Consider the following 22,781-nt stretch of genomic DNA (forward strand, 5'->3'; position numbering starts at 1 on the left):
CTATGTTTTCTTAAGTTCCCATGGACCTATATTTGGAATGTCACCTTTCAGGACTTGCAGGGGTTTGATATATTGCTTGCTTTTCTTTTCTTGACCTCCTGTGGTGAATGCAGATACCTCACCAATCTCCTTTTTCTCTGGTTCATCCAAACCTCTACTGTCTGATACATTGCCAATGACCAAGTTGTAGATGGGTACCTTCGTACCCATGGCATCAAGAACTCCCAAATAGCATACTGTGTCCACTTTTATTGTTGATATGGGAAACTTCCTCACTATCACATCAATCAGCACATACACACACACAGATGCAACTTACCTGTCATCTGGTTATCAGATACTAGTATGATTCTCATTGCTGCCTCCCTATCTTGTTGGGCTTATGCTTTCTTGTCTCTCACATAACTTTCACCGATTGACATGTTGTTGTTTGTTAGTGCCTCTCAATGTTTTTCCAATGCTCCAATCACTATAGTCACTGTTGATGCATTTTCTAACTTAAGCTGACCATTAACCATGGTTATAAAATTTCCTTCTTGTCGTGAATCTGATGAGTTGTCATGATGTTAAAAGAACATGTAGAAGAACAGTCCACCTTTCAAAAGAGCTTGGGTTATAGGATTTTTATTCATTTCTAATGCCAAGTCTCTATTATATTTCTTCCAGCAGCAGCATCCATGGTGAGTCACTCTTTTCTTGTTTCTTACCAACACCATATTTTTAGGTAGCTCCAGATGCTTTATGTTGAGGTCATAAACTATTCATGATCTGTTGATGATCTCAACTTGTGCTCTTATTCTCTCTATTTTCAGTCTCTCCTTTCATTCTTTCCCTGTTCACATTCTCCTCACTCTTTTTGTTGTTTAACAAACTCTCACAGATCACCATCTTTAAGCCCAAGTCACTTGCCCCTCTCTATCCAATAGTCAATGTCAGTTAACATAATTAGAAAGTGTGGCTTTAGCTTCTACAATATTTTTGCCACCACAACCGAGTATATATAGGCCTATTTGCTGGTTGTTTAGATCTAATTTTAACAATGTTTATCATTGTAGATCTTTGATGGCTCGCTGCTATCAGGTTTTTATGTATGGACCAAATTCTTTACAGCATGTGTCTGTGACTTGTTGGCAATAAATTTCATCAATAAACAAACAGACACATTTCTCATTTCAAAATAATACATATTAAAATAAGAAATATGTATTTCTATATATAAGAATGTTCCTTATACTGTTGGTTGTCACAGTTATATCCAGAACTTCAAAATAATATCTTTGCTGTAAACTGTAAACTCAATTTGTCAAAACTAATTATTATTCTTACTCTGCTATTACAATACAGTCCGTGATAATTTCCCTCTAGAACTCACCACTATACACTTTTTATGGCTAAACTCACAATCACACAATCTAGATTCTAACTAATTCTTGAACTAAAAATTTTCCTTGAGTATTTATACCCCAACAGAGGCCTAAAATGTCCCAAACACTGAAATATTATGATGCAATACTATTTAATTAAAATAATAAAAATTCTACTAACATGATGCAATGATCTAACAATTGCCAATTCACACAAATTAAACTACATAGTGTATAATTTGTAAATAGTTACATAACCAAGCTTTAAATAAACTGTTCCTCTAAAAATAACTAAAGTTAATGCTTGGGCTATATAAACTATATAAATCACAACACTTGCACAGAACTTCAACTGAAACAGTCCTGTAAACTTAACCAGAATTAAGTTCTTTCCAAGGACTATGCTTTATTCAGCTTACCAAAAGTCAAGAACTCTACAGCATAGCATAACTGGCTTTTAAAACACTACATAATATTGCACTCTACCCTAGACAGATATCAAGATGTGTTTCAGAATGTTAAATAAGAAAATGTACTTGCTGGTGCAAACAGAAAATTTCAGAATAAGTACAATTCAGGTGCAAGCCAACCCAAATTCGACATATTCAGACTTGCACCATTTGAATGTATAAAAGGATATCCATTTATACCAAATTCAAGACCCTCATGAAAATTTAATATATATTACCAGAGAAAGAATTCCTGTGACAGAATGTAGAAACAAACACAAAAGAATATTTTCAGTGATACCAAACATGCTATGAAAACAAAAGAACATTGCAAGAAGATATGGAAAGGCACTGTGCACTGACTGTTGAGAGTTTATACACTGAAAAAAACAAGATAATTTTTATTAGAAAACATTTTACCAGCATGATGAAAATAATCCAAAACAATATTTAAAATTCTTAGAATGTAACACGTTTATAATGTACTGTATATTCCGACGTCCACAAAAACTGTTTGTGAATGTTTCAAAAATAAACAAGTATTCAGTAGAAAAGAAATTAAGTAATCTAGTGGTGGTATTCAAACATCAATGCAGTAACTGAGAAAAGGGAAAAATCCACCACTCTAGAATACATACAACCACTAGATTTACATAATTAATGTCTTTCTCACTAATTTGCACTTAAATACATTTTTATCAATTGTCTATGATGTAAGTCAGTGTTAATATTGGTTTTTCAACATACTATCTTTGATACACTCTCACCCGACTAACAACCAAAACTTTGTTCACTCCATTCTCTAGTGTTAAGTTATTGTCGATTGTGAAATGGATTTTCAATGTTTTTTGTGCTGGTTCTGTTAGTTTTTTTCAAACTAAATTTAAAACTGGAGTTATGTTTTAAAGGGTTTTTGGTGATTTTCTGATGTGTTTAAAGTAATTACCTAAGTAATAACTACTACTTGCAAAGAAAAAAAAATATTCCATTAAATTTTCAAGTCAGAAATTGGCTGTTAGAACTTCATCTGTGATACGTCTGTGATAGAACAAATGTGAAATTACAAAGAGATTTCCATTTTTTTTCTTACCTGAATGTTCTAACACAAAGATAACAAAATACAGGAATTCCTTATAAAATAGTGAAAAAAATATGATTCCCATAAAAATTTGAAATTTAAATCATCTCTTAATTTAAAACAATGCAGGTCTTCTGTGACTGACCAGCTATATTGTGAATAGAGTTCTACTTTCTGAACTAATTGTTTTGTTTCAAATTGAATCTTGTATATATTTCTTAGATTACATCCAGCAGAGAGCAAGTAAACTTTCACTATAATAAACTAAATTGGGCCAACTTTGTTCAAATGGATGGTGTAATGGGCTCATGGTCCTACAGGTTAATACACTCACATTTTTCATTAATAATCTAAATATATTTCATAATTTTTCATGTGATCATGCAGTTATACTTCCTTGCATCATATGTAGGTGAAATATAGAAAAGAAACATGAATTAATTTTGAAAATTCTCTTTCCATCTAAGTAATGGCATGAATCTTATCTCACTTTCTCCAGCCTTTACATCCCACATTACTCATGAAAGTTAAATATTGTGATTCTTTCCCCACCTATGTGCCTTATTTCCTAAATTCACATATAAGCTCCCTGTTATTACTTTCTATTCACTTTTTCAAGACTCTCCAAATCAGTAGATATGAACAACATTCCATGTTTGGAAAGCAAACTGACCTGATTTATTCAATCCATGGGTCAGCAGGGATGGGTAATATCCTCTTATGCTTTACTTATCAGAGCCAAAGAATGACAGTCCAGCAGTACATATATAAATGTTTACTTCCTGGAAAGGTGGTTTTATGGAACACAATATTTCAATAGGGCTCAATGCTACCAGGAAAATTGTTTATCAGTCTGCTGATAACCAGTAGGGATTTGCAAAAAAGGATACCAGATGAGGCAACACCTGCCACTGAGTGGGATTCAAATGAAAACAATAAGAGGCTTCATTAAAAAGAATAGAAATAAAGACAAAATAAATGAAGTCAGTAGGTGATTGTGTCAGAGATGTAAACCTGTGATTTTATATCCAAAAATGTCTTTTTTTTGTAAAATAAAAGATAATAGACAGAAAATTCAAGACCCAATTAAAGAGGTCTGAAAAGAAAAATTTAAACCACAGGTATAACTAAAGCTATCCAACAACCATGCAAAACTGTTCTCATAATGTTCAGAAACCAAGAAAAAGTGAGCAGGAAGTGATAAAGGGGAAATTATTTTTGGATCTGGGATAGAGAGGGTACTGACATAGGTAGAAATAATATTTAACTTGCTATGGGTAAAATAATGGAGTATAAAGGCTTCAGTAAGTGTGGTAAGATTTATATCAATGCTGAGACATGCAGAGTAGGGTTATCTGTCATTGCTATAAAACTACAGTGTGAAAAGAGGTTAAGTTTTGGAATAACTGTTTTAAATATAACTTTGGCTGTTTTAATTACTTCAAATTTAGAAATAAAATTTCACCAAACTAAAAATACTTAAAATTAAATTTCAGTCAGAGGCTTTATCCCCTAAACTCTCTTATAAGGGACGCTGCTCCCTTGGCTTGTGCTAGGGAACAATCCCTAAAAACTCAACTTTAAACAATCAGAACTCTGCACATCTCATTTATTAATCTTAAGGTATTGTCATCATAAAATTACAAATGCTATTACTTAAAGGCATACAATGCTATTTAAAATAGATTTCCACAAACAAAGAAATTTCTTGTGACAATGAGAAACCAAAACGATGTAAAAATCTCTCAAAACAGCTGATATGGGTATTAAAACTTTTAGTTGCTATAAGACATAATACTATATATAATACACCTTTATACAAATGTCTAATCAGCTGCTTCAGGGCATATAACATTATGGATAATATACACTTTAGAAACATCTATTCTGTTGCTTAAAGGTATATAAGACTATAGATTATATACACTTTTAAAAACATCTATTCCATTGGTTAAAAGCATATAACACTATGGATAACATACACTTATAAACATCTATTCTGTTGCTTAAAAGCATATAACACAATGGATAATATGGACTTTTACAAATGTCTATTCTGTTGCTTAAAGATATATACCACTATGGACAATATATACTTTTACAAATTTCTATTATGTTGCTTAAAGGTATATAACACTATGGATAACCTACACTTTTACAAACATCTAATCTGATGCTTAAAGGCAAAAGTATGCAGTAGAGAGTTAAATTATTTTACCAATCAAAGACCAAAGTGCCAGATCAACTTAATACTGTTTAACTCTATGTATCCTTAGCCATACATCTGGAAATATTTCAGAGCATTCCATTTCCTATTATTTTCCTGTAAACCTGCTATTCACAACCATTGAAAAAACTAGGCTTATAGCTTTCAAGCGTACTTTAAAGTTTCAGCATATCTTGATTAAATGTAGTGTATGTTTAACTCTAACTGTTGAATTACACTTATTTTAATATCTTTTCTGTGGTTAAATACATATTTTGTTTTCAGGAATTATGCCACATTTTAAACATCCTGTTGTTTAACATTTATAAATTCCTTGTTTTAAAGATATCTAGTTGTATATATAATTCCATAGTTAGTATTAAGTGTTGTTTATATTTATATTTTTTCTTATTGATACATAAATTTACTGAATATGTTTCAGAATATCCAATAAACATTTCATTTGTCATTTTTATGGGCAATCATGTTGCTTATCACTGATGTACAATAATCATATAATTGCACTTCAATAACACATTTCCTCAGACCACATCCATGAATTACTGGTAAATATTCAAAGTATTCTACAAAAAAAACAGGTTTAAATCTACAAATCTAGAAACTTTCCATTTAACACCCAAGTAGTCTTAACTCCAACTAAATCCCTGTCTCATGATATGAGAGCATACTTGACTTTTCCAATAACAAGATAGTTAAAAATAACATACATACTTTTGAATAATCACCAAATGACCAGTTCCCTAACATCTCAAAAAAGGTATGATGATACACATCTTTTCCAACATCCTGGAGATCATTATGTTTCCCACCAGCACGGATGCATTTCTGGCTATTGGTCACTCTCTTCAGAGTACTTAATGGGTTATCAGAAGGTAGAAGTCCCAAGAAGATTGGTTTGAACTGAAAATCATATTAATTTATAATGTAACTAAATGCAATAATGGCTGTACAACCAGACACAAAAAATCTGAAATATGGTGTTATCTACAAACATTTTTACTTTGTTGGAAAATTACACTTTTTAACCACCACATTTCCTTGAATTTCTACTCAATTCTATATTGTTGAAGTAAACATTTTTACATAGTTTCATATTTTTCAACTACACAATTCTATGCAGTTCAAGTATAGAGTTCTATACACCACTATAATTCCATACAATAGTATAGTTATATGTAACTATACAATATTGTATAGTACTATAGAGTCTAACTACACAACACTGTATAGTACCACAAAGTCTGTCTATATACTAGTACAGTTCCATACAATAGTACATGGAAGTTATAGTAGTACAGTTCTGTACAATAATATATGAGAGTTATACTAGTACAGTTCTGTACAATAATATATGAGAGTTATACTAGTACAGTTCTGTACAACAGTATATGGGAGTTACACTAGTACAGTTCTGTATAACAGTATATGGGAGTTATACTAGTACAGATAACTTGGTTTGCTTTTCATAGTTTTACTGTAGCACAAATCTTCTACTGCACTTCTAATGAACTTGTACTACTACTGTGGTGGCTGAAATGTTAGGAGATAAGGTTCCAATGGTACAACCTCGTTTTCATCTTTTTTTTTAATGTTACATTTCTCTGAAGAGCAGACATACTCTGCAGGCAGTGAAGGGTGATACAAACATGGGGTGTTGTAGATCTCTTCTTATTTTTCATACCTTTTATTTATTCTCTACTCTTTAAGATGTACGACTAACAGAAATTACAACTAGTAAACAGAGTACCTCCATAGTAACGTAGGTCCTACTTCCACAATCATCCATCTCCAAAAGCCAGGATATATCTTATGTTCCATATTACAATCTGTGCCCTAGTGGTGTGTTTATTAATGCAGAATTATACAGTCAGGTTACGGCCTGAATACCTTTCCATGACACGTATATCTGAAACTCATTTCTTTTAATTGACCTTTTGACCTCCTTAGAAATTGCATGCTGGTAGTTTGCTTTGCACATGTTGTTTAATAGTGGCCTTACATCTCCAAAATTGTTTCCTACTATACTAATTTATGTCATCTATAAAGTATCATAAAGTTCAACTATATAATTAAAAATTGAGGTATACAATCATTCATTTAATATAATGAAACTTCTTTAAAAACAATAATTATCAACCAATGTATAAAGGACTAAAACCTGTTCAATACTTAGGAATGTAAGGTTGTGAATTACACATCTAAAAACACGTTCAATATTGAAATATATAAAGTCATGAAATAGATATCTAATATTTCTACAAGAGTTTTGAAGGAGGTTACACTATGAATATGTGAACCACTCCTTCAACAGTGGGCAAGTACTAGGGGAATTGAAGTTAGCTAGCATAAGTCCTCATTTCAAGGGAGGCAATAAAAATTGTTGCAGTAATTACAGATCCAGTAGTCTTATATCACTTGTAGGAAGTTTGATAAAAGATAATTTGCAAAAACATTAATAAAAGTTTAGTATTTATTGGGTTGTCAAGTAGTTTCACTAAGAAAAAATCTTACCTTACAAATCTTTATGAGATTCAGTGAAAAGATTACTACTTGCGTAGATTAGTATAAGGGTGTATATATTTGATGTATCTGAACTTTCAGGAAACATTTGTCAAGTTACCACATAAAGGCTTGTAAAAAATTATCTCTATAGATATAGGGGATAAGTTAGTCAATAGGATAGAACAGTGGCTGGACAGAAAAAAGCTAAGGGTTGTTAAAAATGGAGTTCAGTCACACTGGATTAATGTCTTAGAATCACTGGGTTTACATAAATGACATAGATAAGGGAATGACTGATAAATTACTTAACTTTTACAGATGATATCAAGGTCTTGGATGTTGTTGGCTGTGAAGAGAATGCTGGTGACTTACAAAATGGTTTAGATCATTCAGTGAGTTGGATAAATAAATGGTAGATGTGTTTTATTTGTAATAAATGAAAGGTGTTGCATGTGGGTTATTATGGCTTGGATGGGAATAACCTTAACAGTGTCATGAAAGTAAAGGATCTTGGTGTAGCAGTTGATCAGTTTCTTAAGCTATCCAAGCAGTTGCTTTAATAGTGGCAGGGCAAACAGGATTTTAGGTTGTATCTACAAAAACGATAAATACAAGTCCAAAGGCATTATAATTTCATTGTACAGGTCACTAATTAGTCCACATTTGGAATATTGTGTTCAACCTTGGTCTTCTTACCTTAGGAAAGGCATTGAATTGTTAGAAGGGATTCAGAGAAGGATTATAAGAACAGTGCCTGGGATGGAGAGGTTGTCTTACAAGGCAAAAATGAAGTAGCTAAGATTCTGTTCTCTTGAAATAAAGAGTTAAGGCAGATCAGATTTTGGTGTTTGATAATGTAAAGAAAACTGACAGTACTAATGCAATGTCTTTTCACATATTTAACAGTGAGAATAGAAGGACTAGGGAACAGAAATATAAGTTCTATCAGTGTGTAGTAATATTCAGTTAAGACAGTTTCATTTTTCTAACAGGGTAGTTTGCCTTTGGAATGTGTTTCCTTCAGTTTTTGTAGAAACAGTGAAGTGAGTTTAAGAAAAAAAATTGATAAGTGTATCACTGTTAAGGGATGGCCTTAAGTTTTTTTTATTTTAATTTAGTTTAGAGAGTCGAACAGCCAAGATGGACCACTAGGTTCCATGTTGTCCAAAACACTATGATATTATATTAAAAGCAATAATTTATTAAGTACTGAAACAAAAAAAATCTAAGATATAGAAACACATTGATAAACAAACCCAACAGATTTGTTAAATTGACTACTTCAAACAGTTTATGTCAAACCACAAACCTGGTTCATTCCAGCATTCACAAAAAGTAGAGATGAATCATTCTGTGGTAAAACAGAACTGGAAGGGAAGAATGTATGTCCCTTGTCTTTCATAAACTTGATGAATGTCTCTCTTACATCCTTAGAAAGAACCTTATTTCTTCCAGAATGAGAATATCTAACACACAAATGTTTTATTGACTGTGAAAGTATTGTGTTATATCCTGGCATTATACACAGGCTTCAGTCATTTTCTGAAACACAAAACTTTTAATCAGCATATAATTTCAATCTCTACAGTTATCTGCAAAACATTTGCTTGAAAATTACATGATAGCTTCTAAACTTTGAAATAAAACATAAATAGCCTGTCAATTTTAAAATATTGTAAAATACTCTTTCAATTTTCAAATGAAACTTGCTTTAATTCATGATGATGAGAAACCCACTTGATGTAAAAATGTATCTCAGGACAGTTTGTATGGGTATTAACACTTACTGCTAAAGCAGAGAACAACAATTTTGACCTTCTTAGGCCATAATCAGGTTAGCAAATAAAACAACATAAAGATGACCTAAGAAGGTTGAAATTGTTGTTCGCTGCTTTACCAGTAAGTGTTAATACCCATACCAGATATCATGAGATACAAATTTGGCATTACTCATATAAAAGTACAAGTTGTCACAGTCACAATACAACTCTCTGCTTGATACACAAATCCTCATACACTAACTACAACAGAACTATCTGCTTAATAGTTGAGCCTTGGTTGAGGTAAACATCAGTATTTCAGTATCATGCAATTTAAACGTTTATATTACAAACTGTACTCTACCAGTTCAACTTAAATAAGGTATCTAAAAGTCTACTATGAAAGTTTAACTAAACTGAATTGAGTAAACAAATTTTCACAGCTTCATATTTAAAACAATTTTAATAATACACACATATACAAGGTTATTTCATTGTTTCCATTCCCCCTGTAAAAAAAAATAATTATGTTTCTAGTACGACAACTGACATAAACTAGAACTTCACTTCACTATGTAATCATACAATTTACAAAATTAAACATGTGATACTTCTGAAACTTAAACGTTAATAAAGAGTGAGGGAATAGGCGATGAAACTACATGCTTCAATGAGACTCAAAAATACTAAGTTACACTAAGAATAAAAACCTAGATTACGGGGTGTAGTTACAACTAATCGAAATCATTATTGATCATCGTTAAATTCTACAACATTATTTCATTAGGCAAACTATCAATAATTGCAAAACTAACATTCTCGCTATCTCTGTACAAACGTAATATTCGAATCGTTTAGGCCTAACCCAGAGCCAAAGTAACATCATACCGAATCCCATGTGCTACCCTACCACTACAATGAAATACCGCGTTATCAAAGATAAGAAGTAGACAAGTGTGCCTTATTTAGTTATTTGCTGTAATAGCCATCTACCATGACTGAAAACGTTTTTGACCTCCTGTTAAAAGTACAATTCTTTTAAAATTCATATCGCTACTTCTCCTACAGTTTAGTACCAGTTGCAACTCACTATAAGCATGTTCATACACGAATATAAAGTTACACGAAGCTTTAAAAACGCATGTTTCGAATATTGTATTAAATGCGCAAGTCAAACTGTGTTTTAAAACCTTAAAGTGATCTCTGATATTAATGTTCAACAGAAAAACAAAACTTTATACATCGTAATTACTTTTCGAAATGTAATTAACATCGGTTTATTTATGTCCATCGAAGAAAATCTAACCCATGATTATAGTTTTGTAAATCCGTACTTATCGTTGTCTCATCAAGGGGCAATTTAATTTCTACTTTTGCTGACAGAATACCATCCGTACCCAAACTTTTCTTATTCAGATCATCTAAGATACCCAATATACCAAAACTAACCTTATTCAAACCACTTGAGATACCCAATTTATCCAAAGTTCCTTCATTCAAATCACCTAAAATATCCATTGTAACCAAAGTTCCTTTTTTAAAAGCCACCCAAGATGCCTACTGTACTAAAACTTACCTTATTCAAACCACCTAAGATACCCACTGTACCGAAACTTACCTTATTCAAACTACAAAGATACCAACTGTACCCAAACGTACCTTAATCAAACCACAAAGATATCCACTGTACCCAAACTTAATCTATTCAAACTACCTGAGATACCCACTGTACCCAAATTTAATTTATTCAAATCACCTAAGATATCCACTGTACCCTAACTTACCTTATTCAATGCCTCCTTAGATACCCACTGTACTCATTGTTCCTTTATTCAAACCACCTGAGATACGCACTGTGTCCAAGCTTACTCTATTCAAACTACCTGAGATATCCACTGCACCAAAACATCCTTTATTCAAACCCCAACGATACTCTCTGTACCTAAACTTCCATTATCCAAACCACCCAAGATACCTACTGTACCCAAACTGTACCAAAATTTTCTTTATTAAAACCACTAAGATACTCACAGAGATCAAACTTGCATCATTCAAATTACCTAAGATATTTACTGTATCCAAACTTTCTTTTTTTCAATCCACCTAAGATTCCTACAGTACCCAAACATATATTATTTAAACCACCTAAGATACCCACTGTACCAAAATCTACCTAATCAAAACCACAAAGATATCCACTGTACCTAAACTTCCTTTATTCATATAACCTGAGAGAGCCACTATAATCAAACATCCTTTTTTTCAATCCACCTAAGATACCTACTGTACGGAAACTTACCTTATTCAAACAGTAAAGGTATGTTTCATATCAGTGCGTAAAAAGATTAACAGTGAAGCTGTGTTTCATACCCAAACGTCAACAAGTCTACCATAAAAGAAGTAAAGACGTGTTTCACATCCAAACATCAACAAGTTTAGAACACAAACACTGAAGTTGTGTTTCACATCCATACGTCAACAAGTTTAACAGACAAGCAGTGAAGTTGTGTTTCATATCCAAACGCCAACATTTTTAACAGTAAAGCTGTGTTTCACATCCGAATGCAAACAAATTTAACACTGAAGCTGTGTTTCACATTCGAACATCAATAAATTTAGCAGACAAGCAGTGGAGCAATATTTAACATCCAAACGTAAGCAACTTTAGCAGACAACCAGTGATGCTGTGTTTCATATCCAAATATGAAGAAGTTTAATAGAGAAACAATGAAGCTGTGTTTCATATCCAAACATCAACAAGTTTAAGAGACAAGCTGCGAAGCTATGTTTTACATCCAAACGTCAACATGTTTAACAGTGAAGCTGTGTTTCACATTCAAACGACAGCAAGTTTAACAGTGAAACTGTTTTACATCCAAACGTGAACAAGTTTAGCAGAAAAGCAGTTAAGCTGTGTTTCACATACAAAAGTAAATAATTTTAGTAGACAAGCCGTATTTCACATCCAAACTTCAACAAGTTTAGCAGACAAGCTGCGAAGCTGTGTTTAACATCCAAACATCAACAAGTTTAGGAGACAAGTAGACAAGCTGTGTTTCACATCCAAACGACAACAAGTTTAACAGTTGACGCTGTTTGTCACATCCAAACATCAACAAGTTTAGCAGATAAGCAGTGAAGATATGTTTCACATACAAACGTCAAAAAATTTATAAGACAAATAGTGTAGCTGAGTTTCATATACAATCGAAAACTAGTTTAGCAAAGAAGCTGTGAAGCTCTGTTTCATAACCAAACATCAAGAAGTTTAGTAGACAAACACCGAAGCTGTGTTTCACATCGAAACTTCAACAAGTTTAGCAGACAACCAGAGAAGCTGTCTTTTAAATCGAAACGTAAAGAAGTTTAACACTAAAGATGTGTTTCACATTCAAACATCAACAAGTTCAGGAGACAATCAATGAATCTATATTTCACATCCAAACGTTATCAAGTTTAACACTGAAGCTGTGTTTCACACCCAAACGTCAACAAGTTTATCAGAAAACCATTGAAGCTGTGTTTGACACACAAACTTCAAGAAGTTTAGTAGACAAACAGTGAAGCTATGTTTTACATTTACATGTCAACAAGTTTAGTAGACAAGCAGTGAAGCTGTGTTTCACATCCAAACGCCAAGTTTAACAGTGAAGTAGTGTTTCATATCCAAACATCAACAAGTTTAACAGACAAGCACTGAAGCTGTTTCACATCCAAAGGTCGACTACTTTAGCAAACAAGCAGTGCAGCTGTGTTTCACATCCAAAAGTTAAAAGTTTAGCAGACAAGCGGTAAAGCTGTGTTTCACATATAAACGTTAACAAGTTTAGTATACAAGCACTGAAGTTGTGTGTCAATTCCAAACGTTAACATGTTTAAGGAGATATGCGCTGAAGCTGTCTATCTCTTCCAAACGTCAGCTAGTTTAGTAGACTAAGTAACCATAATATTACGTACCATTGTTATGTAGAATGATAATAATTCTAATAAGTCTAGTGGTAATTCACAAATTTGTAAACCACATTCTTACTATCTTCAACAAACAAACCATTTTTGTCAAAAGATAATTCAGGAAAGTGAGCACCTTTATTACACACAAATTTTTCACAATTCTGTAAAGAAATGGTATTGTGAATTGGTACCTTTATGAATGTGCTCCCAACACCATCGTTTTTTAAATAATAACGTAATAGTTAATAGATGAGCTGTGGCCTACTGTGTAAAGTAACTTATAATAATCCACTGATTATCAGTTTCTAAGCGAGGAACTGCTATATTCAGTGGTAATTTCTGTGAGACCAGTATCTTCCCCAGGAATTACAGAGGATATGAAATGTTTAGTATTTCTAAATCTCGGAACTCAAGCGATTCCAGAATAAATATTTTTGTTTGAACAAAAGATAAAAACATCCTTATGACCTCAAGTCCTTACATCATCCAAATTTCAGGTTATTCTTTCCTTAAAGCTCTTGAGACCACTAGCCACATTATATTTTGAGAAAGCTTGCTCGGTGGTTTATAGCAGCAGTACAACATTCCAATCTGTATTCGTAAGTATCACAGGTTAGATGCACCCATCCAGCATTTCTCAGTCTGTAGCAATTGTTTCATCTTTATGAATGTCTAGGTCTGTATCCTTCAGTTTTTCTTCTCCTGATTTATCCGTTATTGAAATCACTACATAATTCATTGTTTGTTATCACTGCAGCTGCAAAGTGTTCAAGACAGGCTCCCAATAAATGAACATGCTCTCACTATTTGATATAAGCCATCTGCGACACTACAGTTTTACCTTCTATAAGATCCTATTTACTTAAAATTGTCAAATCGAAAACACAATTACCAGTTTTTATGGACAAGCGGAAACACAATTACCAACGCTTATGGACAACCGGAAACACCATTACCAACGTCTATTTGATGTCGTAAATAATAATTTCAATTCAAACGAAGTTTTAGTTAAAAAAAATAAAAGAATACAGATACCAGGATGGTATACGTATTACCCTAACATTTACATAAAAGAGCACAACGTATTATCCTTACACTTATACAAAGGAACACAATGCATTACCTTGACACTTACATAAAAGAGCATAATGCATTACCCTAACACTTACATAAAGGAGCATAACGCATTACCTTAACACTTACGTAAAGGAGCATAACTCATTACCCTAACACTTACGTAAAGGAGCACAACGTATTACCCTAACACTTACATAAAGGAACACAACTCATTACCCTAACACTTACATAAAAGAGCACAACCGCACATTTTCTCACATCTTTAAACACAAATACAATTATGTTCACAAATAATTTCCTGCCTCACCATATTTATTAACCAGCGATATTTCAGCTGCTTTATGACTGATTCGTTTAAACTGTTACATTTTCAAATGTAATTCCATTACACTCATTTGTTCATTGTCCTTGGTAGTGACAAGCGATTTTCTCATGATGAAACAAAATATCTTCCCATTTAAACATCTTATAAGCTTATTTATTCACTTTACAAAGATATTTCCCATTTTTATATGTTCGATGTTAAAAGCAATTGTTCATATAAAAATCACTAATTTAATATATATTATAGAGGAGATAAAAATATATTTTATTAACTAAAGGGTTTGTTTATTTCTTTTTGAATTTCGCGCAAAGCTACACGAGAATTATCTGTGCTAGCCGTCTCTAGTGTTGCAGTGAAAGACTAGAGGGAAGGCAGCTAGTCATCACCACCCATTGCCAACTCTTGGGCTACTCTTTCACCAATGAACAGTGGGATTGGCCGTCATATTATAATACTCCACGGCCGAAAGGGCAAGAATGTTGGTATGACGAGGATTCGAACCCGTGACCCTCAGATTACGAACCGAGTGCTTTAGTCACATGGTCATGCATGACCAGCTAAATGGAATGATAGAAAAATATATAAACGGTAAACAAGTTCATAATAAAAAAATAAATATTAAAATATTACTATCTCACAGCATAAAATACACAACACTAATAGTTCGAAATAAGGTCTGTCAAGCTTTAAGATAAAATATTTATACATACACATCATAGAATGCGTATCACGAATAGTTCGAAATGAACTCTGTCAGGTTTAAAGATAAAATATTTATATATACACAGCATAAAATACGTAACATTGGTAGTTCGAAATAAGGTCTGTCAGGCTTAAAGATAAAATATTTATACATACATAGAATAGAATAGATAACACTAATAGTTCGAAATGAGGTCTGTCAGGCTTAAAGATAAAAAAATATTTTTACATATAATACTTTAAGAACAATAAAGACCTATTGGTCCAACTGTAATGGACTAAAACAAAACGCCACTGCAGTATAAACAATTTATTAAACTGTAACGACAGCAAAATTACTCACTTAAGCGTATCTGAAAGAAACCCATTCTAGAAGTTAACTATTCTGTAAAAATAATAAAACTGGTTTAGCTAAATATGATTCCTTTTTGTGTCTCCTAGTCCTAATATTCTCGCTGTTAAATATGAAAAAAAACTTGATGCATCAACACTATTAATTCCTTTTATAATCTTAAACACCTCAGTCAGGTTCCCTTCTAACACATCTTTTTTCAAGAGAAAACAAGTTCAAAGATGTAAATTTCTCATTACAAGACAAACTCTCCATTTCAGGCACCGTTCTAGCATCTTTCCTCTCAATTTTTTCTAACAATTTTATATCCTTCTTATGGTAAATAACCCAAAACTGAACACAAAACTCCAAATTTGAACTAATCAGTCACCTATATGATAAAATTATAATTTCTTTAGACTTGTATTCAGTATTTGTATAGATACAACCCAAAGTCCTATTTGTTCAATCACAAGCAACAGCACACTGTTTTGACGGCTTAAGAGATTGATGAACTATTAAACTAAGATGATTTTATTTTATAACCCTGTTTATAACCCTTCATCAACACCCTGCGAAGTAGCTGCATGGTAATACAACAGACTTCTATTACATTTATACAGATACATCATAAAGTACACATATAACAGTTTTGTTGTGTTTTATGTTCGTTATTGAAAGATTCATAATTTAGAAAGCCAATGACAATACTCACCTGAAATATTTATATCTGTGAATGATGGGTATGACACGCACTGTCGAGTAGTAAAGCTGAGTGGCATAGCGGCTCAGAGAATGGTTCAGAATTTTTCAAGTACAGACTTTTAGCTCATGGTCTCGTTATCTCTTGATCGATTTCAGACCAAATTACAGTTGTGTTCTCAGGAGATCAAACTATTTCGACTGGTGTACTTGATTAGGCCCAAAGTGCCGTACATCAGTTTACTGTAATTCTTCCTAAAATAATTTCAATTTGAGGGTAGGCTCAGAGAGATCCATGTGACTAATAAAATCGAATCGGGTACACGTAATAGTCTTTCTCTGAACCTTTTCAAACAATTCATTATCGTATCTTAATTAAAGAAGCCATACTGAACACAATACTTCAAATGTGACCTAACCAGTGGTCTGTATAGTTATTAACAACCTAAAACCCCCAGCTGCATTGCTACTGGGAAGAGCTAATTCTTATGTCTTAAGCCAAGAGATGTTCTTTTCTTTGGTATCTGTTGCTTTTATTGTGATGTTAGGAATATATGGAACAAAACAGAAGACTCCAGGGCTCTAGTTTAAATAGAATACTTTGATGCAATAGATATTACTGAAACTTAGTTAGGTTTAGAGAACAGTAACAGTAGGAATTATTTTTAAATTTCAGGTTATAAGTTATTTAAAGTGATATAGTTTTTAAAAGAAGATCTTGGCTCTTTTTTTCCATCAAGTTGTAAATAAAGAAAAGCTAGTAGTGCAAAGTTTGATCTAAAACAAAATCAGTTACAACTGAGGGTTTCAAGGTTTGTAATTAATAATTTTAATAAGCCATCAAATGATATGGATGAAGAGCTGTATAATTGGATCAGGTTACTATGAAATGTTTTTAATGTTACACTTGTTGACAGGTATTTTCTTCCAGTTAAATGGGAAGCTTATAAAAAATCACTTAACCTACACTAAGAGTGTCAGCTTCTAAGTTTTGATTTATTGTATTTGATATCAGATGATTAGAGTACATTTCAGAGTGGAAAAGGTATTATTTGCTGTTGACAAAACATCAACTTATGTATCTCACGAATTGAATTACGTGTAACCATAGTTATTAAGATAAAGACTTCAGTACCACCTAGTATCTGTAATTATGTCTCACTATGACAATAATATTATAGTTCTAACAAGGTGCAAGTGGCATCATGTGTAAATAAACTCAGAATAGCTCACTAAACAATAAAGATACAGTTAAAACAGATATACGAAGGAATGACACCTCATAAGGATGAAAGATTGTTAGAACGATTTAGAATGGTTTTCTCTTCTATTCTCTATGGTTCAAGAGTCGCTTAGACTGTGATACCATTTTATATTGGTTACAAAAGTTGCAGTGAAGAACATTTTTGAAAGAGTGATTCATGAATAACTAGTTTTATGTTTTATTATATGCAGAGATAAAAAGAAAGCAAATTTTAAGATTTGAGTTTTCATAAAGCTAATTTTAAAGTAATGAGACAAAACTTACTAATTACATTTCCTAAATAAACTATCAAAGAGACAAGATTTATCATTATTGGATTGAAATAATGAAGTTAAAGATTGTATGTGACACCTTTTGGAAATATTTTAAAATATGTTGCTTTTAATTTTAGATAGGTATGTTGAAAACTATAATGGAATTAAAAATGGCTTCAGAAAATTATCTATGTACTGACCCTCTGATGAGTTTAGCAAAGAGAAATTTCTAAAAACAACTACAGTGGAGTGGAGAATTAAATGTTGCACAGAAATAATGTGTATTACCATAACTTGAAAATCTCACAAATTAAAATTATTGGATAAGATTTTTTTATTTACAGTCCAATGTTAATTTGTTATCCATCTTAGAAAAGTACAGATCTTCTGTATATAACCACAAAGTTACATGCACTAATTCACACAAAAATAAGTTTTAAAGTACAGATCTTCTGTATGTGACAACAATGTTACATGAACTAATTCACACAAAAATAAGTTTTAAAGTACACCTTGTCACCTTTCACAGAAACCAAGTAATTATTTTAATAATCACAGTTATTCATTTCTGTGACTACATCACCTTTGTCACTTTTTACAGTACCCAACTTAATATTTTTCCACACTTGTTTGAGGGCTTTCAATTCAACATTTGTTTTAATGTATTTAGGTCTAATCACCAGTTTTCTTATTTTCTCATAAAAATCCCAAGGAACATTAAATAAATACTCATTTTTTGATACGTATGGAAAATAAGCTTAATTATTTCTATAACAAAATGATTCCTTACTGTTAGTTTCTTGGATCACATGCTCTCTTTCCTCATCCTTTCATGTAACTGGATAATTATTATTCTAGCAAAATCTTCCAGTTTTACTTTTATATCCAACATGGTTTGGAACATTCTTTAACTTGGTATGATTATATGTTGTGAACAATAGGAATTACTATTTCATTCATCCTATCAAACACATTAAGAAAGTTTGAGTTGCTCCTTCCAAGAATTAATTATAAGCTGCTTTTCATGACTTGCTATGAATCTTGTTTCCAGATACGTTACTGTTTGTTGAATAAGAGTTCATAAAAATATTCAGGAGTAACCAGTCTAGCCATGATCCCTTCTAACACCAGTTTTTTATTTTACCAATTGAATCTTCTTGATACATGTTTCCCGAGCAGTTTATTTTGTAACATAAATATCAATTCATCACTTTTTTTATTTGGTGCATGCAATTAACATGAAAGAAACCTTGAAATAAGTCTTTCATTTTTACTTCATTTTTACAACTTTTCAGAAACACAGTGTCCAATTCAGCTTACCACATAAGTAGGTTTTCTTTAAGTTACCAAACATATTTTTGGTAAAGATTGGCTAGTGAATTGACAACTTTTGTTTCTATCTTAACAAACTCATCACTTTATACCAAATAAACAGAAAGATAAACAAAACTGAAAGCACAAACAACTTCACTAATTTGCTGAACAACCTTCCAACATAAATATAAATGTTGGAGGCATCACTCACTCTACAAGATTTAAAATTCAAATACAACTAAATGGAATAGAAATGCATCATTTAAAAACAACGTTGATGATGTACACTGGGAAGTTATTTACTGCTTCTAATTTCTATTTTTGATATAGAACTCATACATTTTTTGTTTACAACCACCTTTGTTTACAAATATAACTCTAACTAAATAATTACATTTTGAAGAAATTAGACTATGTATAGATATAAGAAAGTTTTAATTTTTACGTATTAAATGAAATTGTTTGAAGATTTACAAAAAAATTAGTAATGTTCATTTTAGTAACAGAAGTCATAGCATATCATCATATGGTTCCCCTTATGTTACAGTTACTTAAGTTCAGAAATGAGAGACATAATATTGTGACCATCGATAAGAATCACTCTTTTGATGGTAAAAATGCACTTCCTTTTCTTCTGTTTGATGACTTGTTTTAATCTATTGACCATGCTGAGACCCTGGTTGACACTCCTTGCTATCCGGTTACCTGAATCTCTATCTCTTTAAAGATGCTTCTCTGTTAGAGTGGGGTGTGTCTCTAACTGATTAAATGACTTCATGCATGTAAGCTCTATATCAACATACTCGAACTTCTTGGTTTGTCAAATATGTTGCACTCTCCTTCTTTCAAAAATTCCACAATATTTTCATATATCAAATGCCAAGGTAATATTGTGAAACTCTGGACTTGATATTTGGGTTTATTCCCATCTCTTACATCTCTTAGCTTCCCTATGCTAGGGACTCTGAACTTGGTAAAGGATTGGCCCTCTCAACCAATCAGAATTAAACCCTTAGTATGCTTCTTTACCTTCATTTTGCTTTCATTTTTGTATGTATTTCTTCTGTCCCTTTGATACTTTTTTTTTGGACTACAATCCTGTTCTTTTAGTCCCAATGTTCTCATTCTTGTGCATTGACATTGACTGCTCTGCTGATTTTATCATTTCTTGCATATCTTTCTTCCTCTTCATCTCTTCAATAGTGTGGAATTTCTTGTCTTGTCCTCCTGGTGTCCTAGTATTCCATGCTTCATCTGTAGATGTTCTGTTTTTTGTCCACTGTTCCATTCCATCTCTCTCTTACTCAAACCCCACAGATCTTTTTACTCATGGATGTTGTTCTTTCATCTTTACATATGAAATTTATCCAGTTCATCATCTGTTGGTTGAGATTATGTTTATATAACTTTCTTACCCTATTTCTGTCATCTTTTAACCTTGTTCATCTACCAATGTCAGTAGTGGGTTCTTGTCATTAGTCTGTCACATCCTTCTTTCTGATCAGTCCTGCTTTTCAGGAAGATCATTACTGATAATTCAGTAGTTTTGTCAATTACTTCATTCCTTTCTCTTGACAACCACGTTTCCATTCCCAACCATTTCTGTGCCATCTTTCTCTCAAGACTTACTTTCTCCTCCTTCATACCTATAGTCAGTGTCTTTCATTGATCTATGCCATTCATACTTACTATAATCTCTTTCAACATCTTTATTTACTACTATATTTATTTTTGTTCTTGGATTGGCATATCCACCATGGATAATTATCAGACAGCTTTGTCAGTCATGTTGCATCCCTCCCATAATCATCATCTGTTATATATCCCATCCTCTCCCTGTTCTTTCTGTCACTCACTTGTTTTGCCAAATCATTTTTCCAACTCTCATGCCCAAGTGAGATTTCCATACAGTTTAATCTTTTTCACACATGCTCTGTTCAAGTTGTTGTCTTTTTGTTTTTCATATCATTTTTTTCTAATAACACATTATCTTCTCTTCTGTGGTATTCATCATATGAATTATTATGCCATCAATATGTTCCATACTTTCACAAGACGAGAGCCTTCTTCCTCAGACTGCTAGTGCTTGAATATATGATTATTCTTTCTCACTGAGAATCCCCTTTTTGTCTCTTCTCTTTATGCCTGTTCAGCCCATGTTGTCTGATTCTGACTGTTCAATCTTCTTTAACATGAATACCTTCCTTGTTGTTTGTTCTGTTCTTCATTTGTTGTAGATTGTCACCTGCCTTTTAAATTTTAATTACCTCATCTTCTACATGTCTCACACTTTTGCATCTCAATTTCATTGACCCTTAGGTGTGATCCTTCAGACTGGAATATGGAAATAGTTCAAACATGTATGTTGCTCATTAACTTCTTTATCTGGCTATTTCATCTCCTGATGGGTTTTGTCTCTCTTCTGTCATTATTCTTCCCTCCACGCCATCTTTAAGAAGGGTAAATGCAGACCTCCTGCCTTTACTGGATCCCACAGAAAATTCTAAGACCATCTTTCCTGGCTTTACTTGTGCCCACTGAAAGATAGAGTATTCTTGAGATACTTTTGTAGTATATGTATTTACTCAACTGCATGATTCAGACCTTATCAAGTCCATGGAAAATAATGCAAAAAGCCAACATCAGGGAAGTGTTTGCTTATTTCTTTGGGTTGAACTTATCAGTTTTAAAAAATAGAAATTTACTGTCACCCATTTCACTGCCTCCAGTAAAAAACATTTCTGGTTGATAGTCTGATGGGAATTCCAATTATCACCAACATGAATTTTCACCTTTTCTTTAAGTGGAATAAGGATATCTTTTCACTCACCTCACTGATTATCAGTGAATGAGCAGAGCCATCAGAAGTTCGTCATTGGGTACATTTTGCAGTTATTGATGACACTTCCATCTGGATATGGTACAGGATAACAGGAATGCAGGACCTGCTTTGCTTGTGTGTTAGTATGGTATAGGCATGAGCACTACCTAAGCATTATCCAACAACAGTAGATGCAGAGCTGTTGGTTATCACTAATGTCTGGTGACCTGTAATATCTGTACTTTGCTAGAGACCAAAGTCAACAGGATCATAAGTGCTGGATGATGGTGCAACTATTAGTTTCAACTGACGCTTTATAAGAGCTGTACTTTGACAGGCAGTAAAGTCTGTAGACCATCACTACTGAATGGTAGTGTAACAGTTACAGAGAAAAGAGCAGCAAACAGTTTGAACTGCAGAAAATACTCTGAGAAATTAATAAAGTTTGTTTGTTTTTTGGAATTTCGCACAAAGCTACTCGAGGGCTATCTGTGCTATCCGTCCCTAATTTAGCAGTGTAAGACTAGAGGGAAGGCAGCTAGTCATCACCACCCACCGCCAACTCTTGGGCTACTCTTTTACCAACGAATAATGGGATTGACCGTCACATTATAACGCACCCTCGGCTGGGAGGGCGAGCATGTTTAGCGCGACGCGGGC

At 32.8% G+C, this 22,781-nt stretch overlaps 1 protein-coding gene across 13 annotated transcripts in view; it reads right to left on the minus strand.

The window, feature by feature from the left end:
• Nucleotides 1–10,500, minus strand: part of LOC143240590 (alanine--tRNA ligase, cytoplasmic-like) — an 80,486-nt gene extending 69,986 nt beyond the window's left edge. For 3 of the 13 annotated variants that reach the window (XR_013021831.1, XM_076483279.1, XM_076483275.1), the window contains exons 1-4: nucleotides 10,196–10,349; nucleotides 8,930–9,162; nucleotides 5,830–6,018; nucleotides 2,053–2,193 (exon numbers count right to left, since the gene is read on the minus strand). Coding sequence is in view for 11 of the 13 variants with exons in the window: in XM_076483279.1 (XP_076339394.1) it covers nucleotides 2,053–2,193; nucleotides 5,830–6,018; nucleotides 8,930–9,139 (540 nt within the window). In the remaining 2 variants the exon portion in view is untranslated. The other 10 variants (XR_013021832.1, XM_076483286.1, XM_076483280.1 and 7 more) reach the window with 8 other exon arrangements.
• Between the last annotated feature and the right edge of the window lie 12,281 nt (nucleotides 10,501–22,781).

This window comes from Tachypleus tridentatus, chromosome 13 (assembly GCF_004210375.1).
Source record: "Tachypleus tridentatus isolate NWPU-2018 chromosome 13, ASM421037v1, whole genome shotgun sequence".
Classification (NCBI taxonomy): Eukaryota; Metazoa; Arthropoda; class Merostomata; order Xiphosura; family Limulidae; genus Tachypleus; species Tachypleus tridentatus.